We start from the raw sequence: 20,967 nt of genomic DNA, 5'->3' as shown, positions 1-20,967 counted from the left end.
AACTTCTTGCACAAGCTTTCTCCCCTAGCACATAGTACTAAAAATTCTTCATGGTTTGGAGTAGAGACAAGGTGTAATAGCAAGTATCCTCAGCGAGAAATTCACTCCTTCATGAATACATCCCACAGAGTTTATCCAGATTTTGCTCCTTCTGTACCCAGAACAGGGCAGCTGGAAGGAGCTATTTTCAGCTATTTGCTGGTATTTGAGGCAATGCTCCATCTGTGCTGACTGCTCAGCCCCTCACTGTGACATGCACAGACCTGCACAAACAGAACAGCCCATTTGAGAACAGCAGCCAGAAATAATTGCAGCTACAGAGCTGGACTTGAAGAACTCAGACCTTTATCAGGTGAAATATGCAAGGGGAAGCAGCTCCAGAAAGGACTTTTCTTCAAGTTTAAAGACAAACAGAACAAGCCTGGCTCTTCTTTGGGAGAAGGCAAGCCACACCTGTGTCAATAATCCCTGGTATTCAGTACTGCAGGGAGTGAAGAGTCTGCTGCAACATGTATGCCCGGCGGGGAGGAAGGAACAAGCATGTCCACGGACATGTCTCATCTTCCAAACAGCTCCAGAGCTGGATGGAAGCCAGGAGCTCTCCAGGAGGTATTCCAGCTTCAGAGCCCCACGAGGCTGTGATCTGTCTCCCTCTCAGACAGAGCTGGAGACAGGAGTACGTGTGGCAAGGGGCAAAATAATCCCAGATGCCAAATGTTGTTTTGCTTCCTGCATGCAGAACAGCTTTGACTGCCTGTGATATTCTCTGGCAGTAACCAAGGTTCACCCAGATAAAATGGGAACCAGATATCAGCTGGTTTCATGTCTGGGAACTCACTGTAGCAGTACAGAGACAGCATTTCAGCTGAGTTACCTCTACTGCCCTCTAAACTCTCTGCAAAACTCTCTGGTTCTCTCTATAGAGCTCTGAAAAAACATCTGTCAAACCTAAAACAAGGGAAAACCACACAGAGTTGGAAGCACAGATAGCATTTTACACAATTATGTTAAAAGGAAGCTGAAACACAGAAAAAGAATCTGAGACTGCAGTGCTTATCACTGGCACCTTCAGGCTGTGCTTCCAGGCAAAGCAATGAGTGAGGAAACAAACCACTGGAGTTCTAACCTTGACCCCAGCCCTGGGAATAGCATAGTTCATGCTTTGAAAGCGTTTACTGAGGTATGCTCACAGCCATGCATAATGCAAGGATATTAACTTCAGGATAGAACTTTTCCCAAACATACTTTTCCCCTTCTTTGGAGCAAAATAATTACACCTGAGATGAAAGTTAATGAGTAGGTTCAAGCATTTTTTGAGAAGCTGGCTTGATGAATGTATGCTGAATTCAGAAAAATTAATATGCCATATCAAAGTAAGAGTTAATTTCAGGGATTACATTACTGCACACACACCCATTTACTGGTCCTCAGCACTTACCACTTTTACTTTAAATCAAGATAATTTTGGTATTTAAACAAACAGGTCAATGGGTAGGCAAGATAAAAAAACCACCGCAGTCAAAAGCCTCTAAGTATTAGCACACACCTACACATCATAACACAGGAGAATTACTTTACAGGTATGCTGGATCAATAAAAGCCAAACATAATAAAGAGCTGATGATTATCAAGAGGAGGTGCTTAGAGGCACAGTATTCCTCTGAAAATGTGACAGCCTCCTGAGGGATCCCACTTTGGCTGCCTCTCCATACAACAGCTTGAGGATGCAGAGGGGACCCTCAAAACAAAACCAGGAAAGGAAAAACATCAAAGTAGCCACCTGTTCTGAAAAACTGCTACCATGTGGCAGGCATTCACCTGCCAAGGGAGTGGCAAATTTCTTAGCTTTCCTGCACTGGCTGGTCCTGACAGAACAATTAACGCTCAAGAGTTAATGATTTCCCTCTGGGAAAGCTCCAGGAGCCAAGCTGCAGGGCTGGGCTCTGTCCTTGATCAACACTTGCGACCTTTTATTCATCCAGCCCTCCAATATGAAGCACAGAACCCCTCAGGTGAGGCTTAGAGCACAAGGTCAATATTTTAAGGTTCATTTTTCATTTTCCAGCGGGGCTGGTCCATTTAGTGAGCTCTGAAAGCTTGTATCTTGTTACTGCATCGAGGCTGTAACCAGAGCCAGCTGCTGGCCAGAGCCCCAGCAACCTGCACCCTGTTAACCCTGTCCTTCCCAACCAGCACAAGGCCACATTTCACACCCAAGCCCTAACTTCCTTCAGTTGGTACCCAGGGCTCCAGCAGCTGAGGAAAGGGCACAAAGAACTCATCCAGGCTGTAGATTTCAGTGTTTTAACATCACTGTTAAACAACAGATTTTGTTGCCTATTTCTTCTCCCTTCAAAGCAGAAGGTTTTGTTTTTAAAGTGCTTTTAAGGCAGATGATTATTTCCAGTTGATGACTGCTCAGGTAAGAGGGATTGTGGCCATTCACAAACCTGTCCTCTTCCAGAGCCTGAGCATCCATCCAGCTTTGATTTCTGGAAGAGCAGTTAGTTCTACCCAGATTTGAATCTCCAGTTTCCCCTGAGTGCCTGAAGCACTTCAAAATGCAGTTACAGGATACAACTGAATATATCTGAATCTGCTTTTAAAGAGAAGGATTCTGCTTTTTGCTGCAAGCAGTGTGTTTTTGAATAACTCTTAGATGCTCAGTAACGTGAATTCCATGGGCCAGGAGTCTGCTCTGGAAGAATGCTTCCAGGTGACGAGGCTTCAATATTCTCCTCCTCCTGGCACACCTTTTCCTGCTAACAGGTGTATAAAACTTCTTTATCTCACCAAGCAGCAGTTTCACATCACAATGTTAGAACTTGGAAAGCTTATTGTGACTTGCTCCTTGGCAAAAAATAACCCTCAGGAAAGCTGCAGTGCCAACCAGCACTTTGTGCTGGCTTTCCCTCCAGTGAGGAACTAGGGCTGAACCAGAGAGGTGCCCCTGCATCAAAACAACGAGGGCAGATTCCCTGGAATCAAGAGAAAAGCCTCAGACAAATATAAAATAAATATCTTTCCAGTGGGGCTATTTGAGGCAGGCTCCAAATTCCACTCTCCCCATCATCCCTTGACCAAAGAATTTTTACACCATTCCCCACTCTCTGTCTCCTGATTCCACCCACAACTGACCCTTCTGGAGGTTTTGGTTCTGGCACTATCCAAGTACACAACGAGGCCAAATCACAGGATGCACCAGCAACAAGGGAACATAATGGAGCCACAGAACCAGGCTCCATTATTCAAGGTATAAGCTCTAGGCAATTCATTCACAGTATGTATAGAGAGGCAAAACACCAGCAAAAAGAAAAAAAAAATCTATATATATCTTCAGGGCTTGAAATAACTATAATTGACTGATAAATTGCATTTTTTTTTCCTCAGTCATTTGAAATTATTTACTTTCTGCCTATGGTCAGATTCAGACCTTGGAAAAGCCTTAGCCATATATAAAGAACATGGGAAATCTATTTAAACATGTTTCCAGGTCTGTGATGTCTCCATGAAACTGAGCAGGCACAACTACAGCACTCTGCAGGTTCAAAACAAATTAAATTACCCAAAAGTGTAAGCAAGTTATAATCAAAAGCCTCCCTTCTGGCTGCACTTTGGATTTACAGTAACTGCAACACTTGTTAGCTGTCACAGACATTACAAGCTCCAAGCAGTGAGGATGGAGGAGAACACTGCCCCTTGGTGGAAAAAGGGGAAAGGAAACATTTGCAACTGCTCCAAGTACAAATACTTCCACAGGGATTTCCATCCCTCCCCATCCCAACTGAACTTCCCAGCAGCATGGCTGGTGCAGCTGCAGCAGTGCCCCCACAGCCACAGCCCAGCAGGGCACTGGGCTGCCTCCACAGCCCACCCAGTGCCAGCTGGCTCTACAGCTGTCACTCAATATTCAAAAAACATCAAAAGGCCAAAGGACACAATTCCCTTTTCACCTGTGTTTGAAGACTTCTATTAAGGATGACATGGAAGTCTGAAACTGCTGAGTTTCAGAGTCAGTTCAGCTTTGCCTCCCTCCTACTCTTCTCAAATCCTCACCTTTCATGCCACAATGGGGTGGCAGGAATTACATTTTACCATTATTTCATTGATTTCCTTTCATTCACATTTTCAGTTCTTGCAGAGTTACTATTGCACAGCCTACCAAGATACAAAATCCTTTTTATTTTGAATACATTCATTATTTCTTTGCCTCCTCACTGAATCTGAAATGCTGCTCTGTGGCCACACATGGCTCTTCTTCAGAAGCACAAAATGCACCTGGACAGCAGCACACAAAACCCACGAAAGCAAGAGGCTTTTCAAACCAGCCAACATGAAATGTCAGTGACAGATTAAAGCAGCACCCACACAATTCAGTGGTGAGATTCCTGTCACGTATGTTCACTCAGATAAAAGCAACTACAGTCTAATTCTGTTCTTTCTCTCTGCCTATTCTCCCTCTCTGCCCTGAAGTCCTACAGCCCTTTTAGAGAAGACAGAAATGCTCACACTTGCAACAGAGCTCTACTACACAACTTCAAAAACTTGATTTACACCAAATGTATCTTCTAAGGAAATCCCATATTTTTACTTCATAGTACATATTTGAATCCAGCAGTTTTTACAGAAACATCTTGCTAGCATATTTACCAGGGCAAAAATGTAGAAGTAGAAAAAGGATAAGAGTGAGAGATTCCCTTTTACTTTCTTTCAAAAAAAAAAAAATCTTTCTTGCAACAAGGAAAGGAGAAAACACATTCCATTTCCAAGTGCCTGGGAGCCATTTCACACACAGAGACTTTACCAGCTCCAGTACAGCTGCCAAGATTTCCAGCTGTGTATCACTGCAAAGGCATAAGAATATTGTGGGACTGCTATAAAACTAATTCAAATAGAATAGCTGAACACATCCATTTGCCTTCATCTTAGCCTATCAAAGCCCTGTGACAAATCAAGTTCTCTGCAGAATTTTGCTTTGCAGCACAGTCCTCTGGTTTTTGTAGCAGAGTTTAGGGACTGCCTGCATCCTTGAGGAAGCTGCTGGATAAAATAAATGCCCTTGCACTTGTTCATCACTCAGCATTCCTGATGAACAGGACTGCTACTGAACCAACACAAAAAAATTAAACACAGTTGTCTATAGCTTCAAATGGATTTGGTCTTTTGTCCTCCAGCTTTTAGTCTGATCCATGTCCTGTGTGCTGTTAAACACCTGCTGTTCAGAAGGAACAAGGTGAAATCCCAAGATAAAGATTTCAACTATTTATGATAATAGCTGTTATCTGGGAATCTTATTTCATTTTTTAGATCTCTCTGTGACCTTTACAAAACTGCTTCATTCAGAAGGACAGAGCTGGAGAGAAGTGAATTGATTTTGACACCTTCCATGGCCTGTAAGAGCACAGGATAATTCATTCATTAAGTTGTTCTAAATGAAGAAATTATTCCAACTAACACTGGTCATACAGAATTCTGTATTGGATGCTGCACCTCCCACATCACCACAAAACAGGTGAGATGCTGTCAGCAAACTTCAGATCTAATGCACAACATGACCAAATTAATGAAGGCCAACCTTCACTGTGACTCAGCCTGTGATAACTGTCTTTGGCAGAAGCCAGGACTAAAGTCAGAAACACAGGTTAAAGCTACAAAAGGTGTGGAACTAACTACAAATCACAAATGAACACCAAGCCATGCTGTTAAAACTTACTCCTCTTGTACTGAGCTTCCCCACCACCACCAGACCACACTTTCAAATACCTTTAGGTCACCAGCCTCAGGTTTTTCAGTCTCTGAATCGTCATCTTCCTACAAGACAAGAATTTACAGGATTAAGCTTAAAGAGCAGGCCTGGCAAGTAACTGAACTTACAGCAAAGGGCATTCAGCAGCCCAGCAGCAGTCCAAGACCCTTTCCACGGAGGGTAGTTCTGCCCCACCCACTCATAACCAGAAAACAAGTCCTACAGTCAGAGGAAGAAGTGTTTGTTTGGTTTGGGGGGTTTTTGTAGGCAAAAGCATCACTCAGCAGCAGCTGTCCCTACAAACTCATGCAGCTCTGGAATGCTCAGAATTAGACAACAAGAAGCAGCAGAACTGGGGAACAAAAGCATTTGTCCTTTGACAATTCTGTCCCCTCCAGTTGGCAGGTGGTGACTGACGAGCCTCTGTTCAGCAGTACCCACAGAAAAAGCAGCATTTGCAAGACCTGTGATAGTCCCAAGCATCAGCAACACACACAGGACACACATGTGGCCTGCCACCAAACCAAACATGCAGGCTTGGAGAGGGTCTGGCCTAGCAGCAAGTTCCAGGGATCCAGGGATCCAGCAGACACAACCTCCTTGCTGGTGCAGAGCTCTCGTGCCTTGCTTGCAGATGCTGTGAACCTCCACACAAGGGAACACTGACAAATTTCAGATGACAGTCTCCATTTTTTAAACATTTATTTTATGAACCAGAAATAAGCCAAAGAACTGGGGGAACTTCTGCCCTGTGAGAGCTTAAAATACTAACATAGCATTGTGTGAAAATCCACACCAGGAGAGCAGGAAGCTCCAGGCTGGTCCCCACTGGCAGTAAATCTGCTGTCCCCACACTGGGCATCCTCCCAGTACCCCTGTTTCTAGACATAAACACATACTCTGGGTTCAAAACAACTCTGAGGAGCAGAAAGTGTTTTTCATGCTCACATAACTCAGCAAAATGGTTTTTCTTCCAAACTTTCCCACAAATTTCAATGTTGGCCCCAGAACAAGAACTTGGGTGTTTCAGCTTCAAAGAGGACAACAAAGGAAAAAGTGAAATGAGAGGTGCAACTGAAAGGAAGAGTTTACAAAGAACTGCCCACCTCAAAGCATTGGCACATGAGCCAGTTCTGACAAGGACAGCTGGAGGCTGACCACACAAAAATGGCAGAAAGTTCTAATTGACTCAATTAAGATGCCACTCTTACAGATTTGAGTCACAAACTCCTTCACTTGAGCTACTCTCCAGCTTCCCTTTCTGAACGATCCACACATGACAATAATTCAGTCCAGACTATCAAAGGTTAATTACAGTGAGTTTGCAACTAGCAAAGAACCAACTAACTCGGTGTTTACACAAATGAGATTGCTCTCCCCTCTACAGTCTCTATGATATAGATAAAAGTGATTTTCATCAAAGCAATAAGGGGTTGAATTATCCACGTTGCAGACAGTAACTGAAAAAGCTCTCAAAAACTTCTGACCTAGCAGGGAGGAAGAACATTAACAAACAAAGCAGCATTACTGAGAAGTGGCTTTGAATAAAAACAGAGGCTTTTCAGTCACTGTTAAAGTAGTTAAAACACCCACTGAGTTGTACAGAGCAAAGCACAGGCAGCCTGAGTGCACTTCATCCTGCTTTCTAAAAGCTCATAACCCACATGAGCTACCAGCACAAGCAATCCCTAGGAAGTTTTCAAGTCTGCTCAGAGAATATTTAACGGGGAAAAAAAAGGGAAGTAACTTGTGCAACCTGCACTGTAACCAAAAACCTAAGCAAGATCCACTGGCTGACAGCAGAGTGATTGACTGATTGTCCTTTCCTGAACAGCAGCTGATGATGGAGAGCTGCAACCTGCACCAAAAGCTGTGCATGCAATAAAGCCACTCCATCTACAAGCCCTGTACAATACTAACCAAACACAGCTGAGCCTGGCAAGCACCTGGATCACACACAGGGCTTCCTTTGGACTACCCAGACCTCACTGAAGCAGAGCCTAGAAGTGCTGGATAGAAATAGAAGAATCACTGAAGCAGTAAAAAGGTTCACTGCTTTGCTAAGGGAGACACCAGGGCCAAGAGAACAGAACTTAAAACAAGAACAAGAGACCGAGGAATTCCTTGGCTGCTACTTGGGCAGACAAATGGCAGAAAAAAGTGTCTCCTAAGAGAATGATCCAACACACACAGAGCAGATTTCAGTGAGGAAAAGTTATAGGAGTAGTCCTGGGTTTTTGGCTATGTGGTAGAAGAAAGAACTGGAACAGGGAGAAGACAAGAAAAAGGGTGACAATAAAGAAAGGAGATGAGAACTTTCCCTTTTCCCCTCCAAGCTTATTGTTTCACTCCCCCAGACCCAGAGCAGAACTACAAATCCTTCTGTGTGATGCAGCTGCACTCACACACTGTGAGCTCCATGCCCTGTGTCCCCACACTGCTGTTATCTCAGAATCCAGGTGATATCAGACACGTGCCATGCACCTGTGACAGACAAAAGCCACCCACATGTAGACAGGACACTGTTACATCAAGGTGCCTTGATGCAGGGAGTGCATTGAGCTACACACAAAAGAATAATTTAACACAGCACAGAAGTTTATTCTTTTAAATCCACCAGCTGACAGTATGGTCCTCCTACAAGGTTCTTATAGGTCAACTATGCTTAAAGAACAGCTTTTATTTGGAGTGGCTGTAACAGCCTTTTTCCCATAAAAGAGTCCAAGGACACCAACACAGTAACGAGCAACACGAGCTGTGCCAAGCTGCTGATGGGTTTCAGAGCAAATGCTTTCTACTTGAAAACAAAGTGGAAAGGAAGAGGTGGAAAGTGCTGAAACTCACACCAGGAGTCAGATATTCCAGGTTCCATCACGGGCGCCTATTTGGGGTTTTTATTTGAAAGAGAAAAGTCTCTACAGCCTGTGTAAGGGGTCAAGACAAGCTCCGGAGCAGGGAGGTACTTACTGACTGCCTGCTGTTCTCATCGTCCTCCTCTTCGTACCCTTCTTCGTCCCCATCCAGCCGGGTAAAGTCATCTTCCCCGTACCCAACTGACACTAGGCCTCCTTTCTCACCTAAGGAGAAAGAGAAAAGGAAAACAGTGAAGAAAGGGGAGGTGGCAGCGTGCGGGGCCTTCCCTTCACATCGGGGAAAGCGCCTGGCCGGCGCGGGCCGCACGGGGGAACCCCGGCGCCCCAGCCCGCCGCCTGTCCCGGCTCCCTGCCCGCCCTCACCCGTGGGCGCTCCCCCATCGCTCCCCGCCGTGCCGGCCTCGCTGTCCGACTCCGGGTCCGAGTCCTCGGCGTAAACCGCCAGCGAGGAGAGAACGCTGCGCTTCGCCGCCGCCATCCTCCGCCCCGGCCGCGGCGCACTTCCGGCGCGCGGGGATGACGCACAGGCGCCGTCTCCATGGTAACGCTGCCCTTCTTCCGCCCTCAGCGGGCTCCCGGGGCACCGGGGCCATCCCGCCCTCACGGCCGGAGGAGAAACTGCTCGGGGAACTCACGGCCGGAGGGTAAAACCCTCATCCAGGCGGGGCGGAGCGTCTCGGGGGAGAAGAGGGGATGAAAAATGCGCGGGCTAGCCCTTTAAGCGAAGCTTTCGACGTCATTTTGTGGCGCCGCGACAGCACCTGCCGGGTGTGGAGTGAGCGCGGAGTGTGGGGGCCGGGACAGGGCGGAGGTGGGACCGGGGACATGGAGGGGGTGCAGGGACACAGGGCCCTGGGAAGGAAAGGAGAGGGGGTGGGTGAGGAGGAGCCGCCTGCCCGCACAGCCCCTCCGTGTGGGGTGCTATGAGCCCCCCCGTGCTGTGCCCCGTGGGGAGGGGGCCGAGCCAGAGCAAACACGGCGTGACCCTCTCCAGTGAGGGGGTCTGGCCGGCATCCCTGAGAGACCCGACCAAAGGGGGAGTGTGGCAGGGGAGCCCTGGGGGAGGCCGTGCAGGTGGCGGGGCGGCGGGGCAGGCCTCGGGCACAGGAGGGTGGCAGCGCCCGGGTCGAGCTCAGGTTCCTGTCGCCTCCTTAGGATGAGCGGCAAGGCTCCCCCGGGCCTGGAGGGCAGGGTCCGGAAAACACTGCAAAAGGTCTTCGGGTTCGAGTCCTTCAAGACTTCCCTGCAGGAAAGTGCGACCATGGCTGTGGCGAGAGGTGAGGCTGGGCACGGGAGACGCGTGGGGCACGGCTGGGTGTCCGTCTCCATCCGTGCGGGGGGACACTGCAGGAGCTGCTGTTGTCCCTGCTGTGACCAGACCTCACCCGGACTGAGCAGCAGCGCCCAGCCCTCCACGCCCTCCTCTGCTCTGAGGTGGGTTTGGTGGCCCAGGAGCACGTGCTGAACACGAGCTCTGCATCTTTTCCCTTCATTTGTTTTGTAACACCGTCATTACATCAGCCATGGAAATGGGAAAGTGCAGCAATGTTGGTGTCTTTTCTAGTTGTCTCCTCATACCTGCCAGTGTGTTTGTGGTCAGATGACATCAAACCTGTTAACATTCAGACATTTTCAGAGTAAAACTGGCCTTGTATTAAACACAATACCAGCAGAGGACTTGATTTCTTGGCATAGCTGAGATCCTCAGACTCATGGGGCCGCTATCAGAAACATTTTTGTGCTGGTGTTGACGCATGCCCCAACAGCCAGCTGGGGGTGGACAGGCAGCTCACACAAACCAGCTGCCAGCTCCCCAAGCAGCTCTCTCAGTGTGAATCAGAGCAGTGCCCAGTTCAGTTTCCATCTATCAGCACTCACTGTTGACAGCAGACCTGTCAGAAGTGGGATTCTGTGTGCAAGGGGTCTCTACCTGTTAACCTGGTGTCACTGGCACCTTCCTGGCTTGAGCTGGATCCTGGTTAGTGCAGGAACAGTCACTCACTGCAGGGTGTTATCAGTGTGGTTAAGATTTCCAACTCCTGTTTCATGTGAAGTGCCTTTCTGGGATAAGCTTTAAGAGGATGTGGTGAAGTTCTGTCATGGGGTAATGTGGTAAGTGGAGGTCTGTAAAATGAGTGAAAGTAGCTTTTCTGGAGGAGATTCAGCATGAATAACTTAACTTTATCTTGGTTTCTGTGTATCTTCTGGTGCTTTTGTACAGCTGCCTCTAAATGTTTACAAAGCAATCTGAGGTTCTTTGAAGGAAACCACTGCTGGCATGCAAAGTATTGCTGTGCTTTTAGAACCTACACTGAAGGGTTTTGTTGCTGTGCCACCTGGTACATGCACACAGGTCCTGTTTCTGCCCACGCCTCCTGCCTGAGCCCCAGGAACTCAACACCACTCAGAGGCCTTGAGCTTTCTTCTGTTGTTTTTGCAGGAGAGAAGGATGTCTTTGTGTGCATGCCCACAGGGGCAGGGAAATCCTTGTGCTACCAGCTTCCTGCAGTTCTGGCAGTGGGCATCACCATTGTCATTTCACCTCTGATTGCACTGATTCAGGTAACTGTCTCCTGTTAGCTGGGGAATAGCAGCCAGGGAAGGGGAGGCTCTGGAGGCACAGCAGCTGCCCTCTTGTCTTTCTGCCCACAAGTCTCTGCTGCTGACCTGCCTCTGAATTCCCCTGATGTCCTGGGATAGGTGAGGACAGCAGAGTATCTCTGGTATGGTACTTTGCATTTCTCTAAGAGGATGGTTTTGTCTTTATTAATAACCTGGTGGTTTTTATAACTGAGCCTTTCTCCATTTTCTCCAGACATTAGCAGCAAAGCAGAGTAACTCAAATGCACCAAAAGATGGATCTTTAATCAGAAAAAAACCTGCCACTTTCTTTATGTATAAAGTAATAACTCCAGGAGTGTTGAAGTTGCCTTTGAAGGCACAATTCATTCTGCATCAAAATGTCTTTTTGTTGCAGTCAATCTGTGATGGGAAGAAGCTGGTTTAGTAGAGCTGCTCCATGAACATATTCATCTGTGAGACATTTTTTCCTCTGTTTTGCCTTTTCTACTGTTTCATCATCTGTTGAGAGAAACAATTTCCTGTAAGAGCAGCTGTAGCATTGCTTAGACTTGTGTAGACCATTAGCACTGTGTGACATCTGCTGCTGCAGGCTGCTGGTTTGGGATTTGTTATTTGTGGAATTATTTTAACTCCTTTACAGTCTCTCTGTAATACACATTAAAAATTATAGCTTGGTCATACTTTTCAGAAAGACACTATGAAGAGTGAATTTGTCCCAAGTGTGAGGATTACTGATGAAACTCCAGCATGGCAAATACAGTGAAATGGAGGTTAAGATATCATTGATAAGAGGGTTACAAATAGGTTGAGATGAGCTTGATGAGTCTGAAGGGGAAGAGCTGGAGTAAACCCCCAGAGTCTTCTCATCAAGCCCTGACAAGGGGTTGCTGTGCCTAAAATGATTATGATGTATTTTGGTGTAGCCAAACTTCAAGAGGTCAGCCTGTGCAGTTTGTTATAGGGAAGGCTGAGGGCTGACTGTGAACAGAAAACAGAAACAGACATTAAATCAATTACTGAAGCCGGATATTGAGTAAAATAATGAGATACCTGTTTTTCAGGACTCTTCACATCCTGAAATGTCAGGTGCTAGTCAAGTGCAAGTCAGCAGGGGACAGGGAAGTGAATTTGGATGGCCAGAGTTCATCTAGATGTGATGCCACGTTTTCTTCTTGGTTTTCATGACACAACTCTCATCCATGCTTCTGGTTCTGCTGCAGTGGTGGTTCGCATGATCCTTGCACTTTGTCCTGTCTCAGTTGTGTTAGGACATCCTTCAGGTATTTAGGAGTGAGCTGCTCCCTGTTTTTGCAGGGTGGGAGTGTTCATTTTTCATCTACGACGACTCCGTAGTGTAAATACTGAGATGTGTTCAGGTCACTGAGCCTGTGATGAGTTGCTCTGCACAGATCCCTGCTGGTGTTCCCTAGCAGCAAAAAAACTGTCTTAAGGTGAATGGATGCACAAAAATGTAGCTGAATGTAAGAGCTGGATGGAGCTCACAGGTGAAGGAAAAGGCATCTAGAATTGAAGTTGTAACTAACAGGACTGCAGGTGTGTGTTGTCCTGGGATTTGATCCTGGAGGTGGAAGCTGGGGCATCACCTGGGTCTCCCTACTAATCTTTCTTGGTGCTGGTGACTTTCTCTATTCCCATTTGATTTTAATTTCTATTTTGTATTTACTCTAGGATCAAGTGGATCACCTGCTGGCTCTGAAGATCAAAGCCTGCTCTCTGAACTCCAAGCTGTCTGCCCAGGAGAAGAAAACCATCCTGGCTGACTTGGCGAGCGAGAAGCCTCAAGTAAAGCTCCTGTACATCACCCCAGAGATGGCAGCTGCCTCTTCCTTCCAGCCAACACTGAACTCCCTGGTGTCCAGAAACCTCCTGTCCTACCTGGTCATTGATGAAGCTCACTGTGTTTCCCAGTGGGGACACGACTTCCGCCCCGACTACCTGCGCCTGGGCTCCCTGCGCAGCCGCATCCCCCGCACACCCTGCGTTGCCCTGACTGCCACTGCCACCAAGCAGGTCCAGGAGGACGTGGTGGCAGCACTCAAGCTCAAGCAGCCACTTTCCACCTTTAAGACTCCTTGTTTCAGATCTAACTTGTTCTATGATGTGCAGTTCAAAGAGCTCCTTACTGATCCATATGCCAACTTGAAGGATTTCTGTCTGAAGGCGCTTGAAGTGAAGGGCGCCGCTGGGGTAGGTTTTACCTTTAGGGAAGAAAACTAAACTGGGCAAAATCCACCCTAATGGTCCCTGGCCTTCTAGGGCTGGTGAGGCCCTGACAGGTCTGTGGCAGGAAATGAGGAGGTCCCAGGAAAGAGAGTGCTTGTGTGTATTTTCTAAGTCCTCTGAAAGTGCACACTTATGTTTTTTAGTTCCTCTAAAACAGGTAGAATGTGAAGGCTGTGGTCCTGTCAGAGATGTCCTCAGAAGGAGGCTAGTCTAAAAGAAAATTGATTAGAAATACAGAACAAGCATTTCCACTTGGTTTGTCACATCTTCTGTGACCATTGTATGTCTGTGTTCTGCTCATTTTATGTCTGTGTTGTGAGGGTGAGCAGAAGCATTTGAAGTGTTGAATTGTCTGCTCTAACACTAATTCTCAAAATAACTCTCTGCAGCTCAGCTATCAGCTCTGCACCTGGGCGTATTTGTGAGATGCTTCTTGCATTGTATCTACTAGGAGAGGATGAGGGGCTGTATTTGCAGCTCTGTTGTTTGACTTCAGGCAGTGTCCTGGCCTTTGTCTCCTGGCTCCCAGGTGTACTCCGGCTGTGGCATCGTGTACTGCAGGATGAGGGATGTGTGTGACCAGCTGGCCATTGAGCTGAGCTACCGAGGGCTGAAAGCCAAGGCCTACCATGCAGGTACTGGAGTCTGCATCTCTCACTAGCTGGGAGAACTGAACTCTGCCACTTGGGTTGGGGCTACCTAGAAAACAGCTTTCTAGGCATGCTCTGCACTATGTGTGATGCTCACACATCAGGTCTGTGAGGTAAGTGCAGGCCCTTCACCACAATGGCATTCCCTTGTCTCCAGAGCTGTTGGTTTTGTTGGATCTCTCATGGCCTGAATATAACAACTGCTTTTATCCTGGGTGGGGAGCTAGACTTTTTTTCTCTGGAATAAGAGCAGCTGCTGCTGACTTCTGCTTGGTCCCAAGCCAGTTTAAACACTGGGAAGAGAAGAGTGTGTACATCAGACTGTTTTAGTGAGGGAGTTTGCCTGCAATGGGGGAATGAATAAGAAAGAAAATCCTCTTGTTTCTTTCCTTCTTTTTTTGGGGTTTTGTTTTGTTTATGGGGTTTCTTTGTTTGTTTTCTTTTCTTTTTGGGGGGTTGATGTTTGTTTGTTTGTTTTGGTCTGTTTTTTTTGTGGTGTTGTTTACTTTCTTCTCTTTTCCTTCCCAGGGCTCAAGGCAGCTGACAGGACTTCTGTCCAGAATGAATGGATGGAGGAGAAGATCCCTGTCATTGTTGCAACCATCAGTTTTGGAATGGGAGTAGACAAAGGAAATGTCAGGTGTGTGAGGCTGAGTGTTGTGCACCATCAGAGACTGAAACCTGAGCAGGAGAAAGGAAAAGTCTCAGGCTCTGTTACCTAATCCACCTGACTCAACTGCCTGATGAACACTTGCTTAAACCAACAGAACCAGTGCTGGAAGTTTTTTATCTTGAAAGCAGCAAAACCAAACATTTGGGAAGACTTTGTAAAAACAGTAAACACAAGGCAGCAGAGCTCCTCTTTGCCAGTCATCCTTAAAATCAAGAAAATGGGAGGAATGCTTTTCTGCCACACCCTCCAGGGTTTCAGAAAGAGCCACCTCAGTGCAATCACAGCTGTCTCTTTCACTTCTCTTAGTGCAATAGTTGCTGTCTAAAAGCAGTGGAAAGAAAATCTGCACCTAAAATAATTCACCCACCCTCTATTAAAATAGTCAGAGCCAGCTTTTTTTGGAGATCTCTTGCAGTGCACTGGGGAAAAAATAGTCCTTCACAAATGGCGATAACCATATAAAAATACAGCTCTGGTCCAAGGGCAGAAACTTTGCACATGGTTTGCCATTGCTGTTCCTCTGAGATTGCTGTTCCCATAAGGGCTCTGGGTTAGAATTCCTGCCCTGCAATATGGCTGTGCTGAGTTATTATTGTGATCACTTACTAGAGGGACAATTCAGGTGCAGCTCAGACAACACCCACAGCTGACCTCATCTCTAAAATCCACGTACAGAAGCTGCTCTGAATACTGTGAGAGAAGGGCAGGATACCACTGAGCCAATCCCATCAGTTCACAACTGTGCCATCCCTCTGCCTGTGTCACTGTGCTGCCAGGAAACAGTGCCATAGCAGTGACAGTTTTACTCCTTGATGCATCTTTCCAATCAGAGAAGTGAGGAATCTCCTAGGGCATGAATTAATGACCTGCTGAAGCACTCTGCCCTGCCCAGTGGTCATTAAAAAAGGCAGAGAGTAAATGCATAGGGCTGACTGAAAGTGAAATATAGCTGAAATATGCTTGTCATCTGGTTCGTTTACAAGGAATGGAGCTAAAATGACTCTTTACAGGCATTTTTAAAAATAACTTAAAGAACATTATACCCAAGCCTAGTTAACAAGGCACAGCTGCTTAGCCTTTGCTCTGTGCTGGCAGATTTCTGAGTATTCATGCATATGTTATCAAATAAGATCAGGTCTGACAACTTCTGGAGGTGACTCTTATGGACAAAAAGGAAAACAGAGGTGGTGTCCCTTTTTTTTCTGATGGAATCTGCTCCTCTCTCTTCACTGTTAATTCAGTTTTGCTTAAAATTATTTATCAATTTCTTCAGCAAACTTCCTGATGGGGTTTAAATGTGCAGGGCTCTGATGCTTCCTGCTTGGCCAGTTTCTGGGCTGTTTGTGTTTGAAGAAACACATTTGCTTGCTTTTGTCATTTAATCTTTAGCTACACCCATATGCATCATACCTGCCCTTGGGTCATGCTGGCTTTGAGGCAGACTTGAAAACATTGGCAGCATTACTGTGCAATCCTCTCAAAACAGGTATAAGCTGCATTGCTGAATAGTCAGGTACAAGCAGGTTTAAAGCAATCTTGCAGTGCTGTGTTGAAAACCTTCCTGCAGAGATTACATAAAATTTAGTAATGATTCTATAGCCATATTTTTTGGTTAGGAAGGTTGTCTTCATCTGAGAAGCACAGTGAGGTAGAATTTCCCATGGAGATTTTGGCTAAATGTCTTTTAAAAATAAAATATTTAAATATGTGTTTCATAATGGTGCAGTTATGTCCCACAAAATAAATATTACCTTTTTATTAATGCTGTATTTTATGATAAAATCCCCAAACTACTTAATTCAGTGTTCTTATTCTCAGTCTTCATAGCTGCACAGTTGTATGCATGTTTGGGATCCTCATGTGTTCATTCTTTTCTATCCATGTGGAGTGGCATACTGCTCACATGCTGCCCAGGTGCATTTGTTTTCTTACAGCTCTGCTGCTTTCCATGTCTTGTGTGTTAAGAGAACTAAAACTTCAGTGTGCAAATTCTCTTGCTGTGTTCCCTCCTCTTTTATGTTTTGCTGCCCTGGTTTTTGCTGTTGTTGATGCCCACAGACAGCACAGAGGTGTGTGCAATGCTCTGAGAAACCTGCAGCCTCATGTTCCCTGTTTGACCCCCTGCAGATTTGTTGCCCACTGGAATATTGCCAAGTCAATGGCTGGATATTACCAGGAGTCTGGCAGAGCTGGGAGAGATGGAAAACCATCCTGCTGCCGTCTGTATTACTCAAGGAATGACAGGGATCAAGTCAGCTTCCTGATCAAGAAGGAGCTCTCTAACATCCAGGTGAGAGCTGCAGAACTGTACCCACCTGCCTGGATCACCCTGCCTTGGCTCTGGTCTGGTTTGCCTGCAGTAACCTCTGAATATGAAAAGATGAAATGAAATGTTCTGAGTCTAGAGCTGTGTGGAGCCCCATTTCAAGAGATGGCAGAAGGAAGGGAAGCAGGGAAGGAAAAGGCTGCCAGAGCCAACTCTATTAGAGAGGAATAGAGCAGAGACAAGGAGGTGTCTGTAGCTGTTTGCCCCGTAGCTCAGAAGGGTTGGATTTGATCATTGCTAGAATTACTCTGTATAAATTTACATTGAAGACTTCAGTTCCTTATCCCATCTACTTTCAGGAAAAAAAAGGCACCTTAAAAGAGTCTGACAAAGCTGTGATGACAGCTTTTGATGCCATTGTGAACTTCTGTGAGGAGCTGGGGTGAGTGCATTTCTTTTACACACCACTGTTATTGCTGGGAAAAACATGCCCTGTTCTTTCAAGAAACTGTTATGGCTGAGATCCTGTGTGTGTCCCTGGGAAATCTCTTACCACTCCCACCTCTGAGTTAACTGAGACCTTGGTCTTGGAGTCTGACCAAGTCAGGGGGATGTTTAACTTCTCTGGTGATACATTTTACAATATTCTGTCTTTGATCATGGGTTGACTTTGTTGCATTTGCTTTTGTTTTGACTCTTCTCCTTCAGTACATCACTCCTCTCCTAATGGGGCAGAGAGCCATGGGATGGAAGCTTTAGATTTAATGTTTCTGTAAATCTCAGCATCTCTACTCTGCAAAGTGTCTGTGATTCTCACTGACCTTAGAAGGACCTGATGGTGCTTAGAATGTTTCAGAAACAGGCTCAAATTATGGATGTGCCCAATCTAAATGCAGACTAGCAACCACAACATGCCTTGTTCAGGTTTAGTTCATGCCTTGTATGCTGTAATTGTACTAATTGCTGTTCTATGCTGGATCAGACATCAAAGCTATAATTTTGCCAGGAAGAGAGCAGTATATGTTCACTAACTGAAAATTATCTTTGTGTATCATGCTTACAAGTTCTTCATTTTGTTTCATTTTTACACGTGGGTCTAGGACAGCTTTTTCAACATGAATGTAACACATGCTGCTTTTCTGGTGCCTTGGTGAGAGTGTTCTCTTCTTGTCACATTTGGCAAACAAATCCTGGGTTTATGGGATAGTCTTGCCTGTACTGAATTGTGGCACAGCACTGAGCCGTGGGGCACTTGAAGGGGCACCTTCTTTGCCCAAAGTCAAGGTGATGCTGTGAAGTAGCTGCTGGGAGACTTCTTTTCAAGAATTTGATCCACTTGTCTGAGGAGCTCTGCCCCTTTTGGGGTGTGTTCCCAGATCACAGATGGCTGTAGTGGCTGGGTTTTGTATGATCATAGAATGGTTTGGGCTGGAAGAGACCTTTAAGATGACCTAGTTCAACCCCCTGCCATGGGCAGGGACATTTTCCCCTAGGCCAGGTTGCTTCAAGCCCCATCCTACCCAGCCTTACAAGGGATGAGGCATCCATAACTTCTCTGGGCAACCTGTCCCAGTATCTCACCACCCTCAAAGTAATAATCTGTGTGAGGGAATATCACTGACTTAATCAGAAATCACCTTCTCAGACTTTTTCTTCCCTTACTCACCTTGATCCCCTCTTCCAACTGCACATCATGGGGTGTGCATCCCAGAGTCACATATTGCAGCACCCCTGCCTGGCTTCCCTGCTCATAACTACAGGAGACTGAGGTGCTGTGGAAAGCAAAGCCACGTTGCATTTCTTTTTTACATATTGAATTAATACAGTTCTACTCACTATCCAAACAGTGAAAGCAAACCTCAGACTCTGACCTTGCAAGGTTATAAATAAGAACAAATAAAGACAGACTGTGTACTGGCAAGTAAGTTTTTGCATAGTGTATTTAGGCCTGAGTATGACAGGAGAACAATGGTCTAAGCTTTTTTAGAGAGTGAGTTCAAAGCTTTCAGTGGCCAGAGTTTCTTACTGCCCTTTTGCAAGATGAAAAAAAACCCCAAGAGCAGCAGAACACATCTTTTATCAGGTTTAGGTGGTGGCTGACCACTTGCCACCTCTAGCTGGTGGTTTTGCTTGAAAGATGAAAATCAGAGACGAGTTTACTTTGGTATTTGCTGAATGTTGCACTTCCTGAATCCAGACAGCCTCGTGTATTGAGTTTGCTGTGGCCTGCAGAACTTGCTGGCATTGGGACATTGTTCTTGATGCAGGGAAGTTGCATGGAGACAAATAACCACCCAGGGAGGGAGATGAGAGTTTTCTGTGAACAGCACAATCAGGTTGTACCCAGGCTGGTTCTTGCTCAGCTGTACCAAGTTCTGTGTCCCCACTTTGCTGTCTATGAGCCACTCCGTCTGTGCCTTGGAGATGTGCAGCACCCAAAGATAGCAGCAAATAAAATGAGAGCAATAAAAACAAAACAGAAGATGCCAATCACCACCAGCCCTCCAAGAGCCCAATCACTTGTTGCAATCAGGCTCTTTAGGTCTTGCAGATCTGAGAATGCCTCTTGCTCTAGTGACATGCTGGCTTCCACCCTGCTGGGGGCAAACAACAGGGTCAGCTCTTGTATTCTCTCTATGCCCTCAGCCACAGCCCCAAAACCAGTGCAGGTATGGATGGTATCTGTGCCTGCAGGCATCCCCCTCCAAAAGGAGGGTCACCCTTCGAAATCCAGCTGAGACTGGTTTAACAATCAGATCTGTAGAGATGTAAAGAGGAAAAGCTGCTTGCTCTACAGCATTTTGGCAGTTGAGATTTATTTTAATCATAGCTTATCAATATTTTTAATCATACAGTGTCTCTCCAGCATGTTCAATAAGAACTCTTTGTCAGCTGTACAGCCTATGCATGAAAGACAAGTATTCAGTGGGAGAAATTCCTCGATACCATTGGAAGGATCTCTAAAAGGTAGAGTTGGGGGCTTAAACTCTGAGGACACAATGGAGCTCAAAGGAACACTTATTTAAAAACAATCAAGCAAAAAAACCCACCAATAATAAGCAAGGATCATGTACAACTTGTTTCTTCCATAGGGCTTAGAATAGTCCAGATATGTTAAAAAGGGTGTCCTAATTTTATGTTAAACTCCTGCTAATGAAGTTTGCTTTAGTAATGGTTTCTGTTACTCTGCAATAGAAGCATAAATTTTCTTCCCACAAGGAGTCCAGTAATAATTTAAACTGGGATCTCAGTGGGTTCTACTCACTTGCTCTTTCACTGATACTTTGAATAATGTCTTTGCTGTCAGCTTTCTAAAGAACATCCAGCATCTCTTACTGAGCATCTTGTGGTTTTACTACAGCTTCCTTGCTTCTCAAGGGAAAGGACGGAATATTTCTCACACTTTCTTGCAAATGTGACTATGCATATGTAATACAGGAAGAGACAGAGATTATTTTTGAAAATTTGCTTGACTTGCTGCCTCTTATGTCTGTATCCTGCATACTCTAAGAAGAAGAATTACTCCTGTAAAGTGTTTCATCCTTAGCAGGCTGGATTTGAGTTAAAGCACAAGCTCACACTTGCTGAAGTTTTTGTTTCTTTCTCAACAGCCAGATTTATTCAGTTAATGGTTTGTTTTCTGGGTAGATGGCAGATCAGCACATGGGACATCAAAGCTGTTCTGGATTCCTTTACCTTCTAAAAGGAGGCAGCCTAGATTTAAGTTCCTTAGACCCAAAGGCAGAAATCCTGTGGGACTGCACACCCCAGGAAGTTCCTGTCTCTTTTGCTAAGTGCAGTTCACCTCCCAGAATAGGAGAGCTGTATTTTATAAATACCTGAAGCTGCTGTGGTTTGTAGTAGGTGTTTCCTCTGTTGCCTCCTCTTCGCCCCTCCAAGAGATCCTGGCCTGTGGTGAAGGGACCCCTTGC

The 20,967-nt window shown here is 45.8% G+C and overlaps 2 protein-coding genes across 7 annotated transcripts in view; one reads left to right on the top strand and one right to left on the bottom strand.

Annotated features, from left to right (window-relative positions):
* Window positions 1-9,108, bottom strand: part of SAP30BP (SAP30 binding protein) — a 29,206-nt gene extending 20,098 nt beyond the window's left edge. The window contains exons 1-3 of one of the 2 annotated variants that reach the window (XM_084218423.1): window positions 8,983-9,108; window positions 8,714-8,823; window positions 5,764-5,811 (exon numbers count right to left, since the gene is read on the bottom strand). In XM_084218423.1, the coding sequence (XP_084074549.1) occupies window positions 5,764-5,811; window positions 8,714-8,823; window positions 8,983-9,097 (273 nt within the window). In that variant the 5' untranslated portion in view covers window positions 9,098-9,108. The remainder of the gene's footprint in view (window positions 1-5,763; window positions 5,812-8,713; window positions 8,824-8,982) is intronic. The other variant, XM_084218424.1, reaches the window with a different exon arrangement.
* Window positions 9,109-9,240: 132 nt separating this feature from the next.
* The window catches only part of RECQL5 (RecQ like helicase 5), a 37,690-nt gene continuing 25,963 nt past the window's right edge, over window positions 9,241-20,967 (top strand). For 3 of the 5 annotated variants that reach the window (XM_084218626.1, XM_084218625.1, XM_084218622.1), the window contains exons 1-8: window positions 9,372-9,430; window positions 9,775-9,896; window positions 11,060-11,181; window positions 12,892-13,410; window positions 13,976-14,081; window positions 14,625-14,736; window positions 16,897-17,059; window positions 17,395-17,477. In XM_084218626.1, coding sequence (XP_084074752.1) covers window positions 9,776-9,896; window positions 11,060-11,181; window positions 12,892-13,410; window positions 13,976-14,081; window positions 14,625-14,736; window positions 16,897-17,059; window positions 17,395-17,477 — 1,226 coding nt within the window. In that variant the 5' untranslated portion in view covers window positions 9,372-9,430; window position 9,775. Of the gene's footprint in view, window positions 9,264-9,299; window positions 9,431-9,774; window positions 9,897-11,059; window positions 11,182-12,891; window positions 13,411-13,975; window positions 14,082-14,624; window positions 14,737-16,896; window positions 17,060-17,394; window positions 17,478-20,967 lie in introns of those variants that run through there. The other 2 variants (XM_084218623.1, XM_084218624.1) reach the window with 2 other exon arrangements.

The sequence above is a fragment of the Fringilla coelebs genome (genome assembly GCF_963513975.1).
Source record: "Fringilla coelebs genome assembly, chromosome: 19".
Taxonomy (NCBI): Eukaryota; Metazoa; Chordata; class Aves; order Passeriformes; family Fringillidae; genus Fringilla; species Fringilla coelebs.
This window is presented reverse-complemented; position numbering and strand designations above follow the sequence as displayed.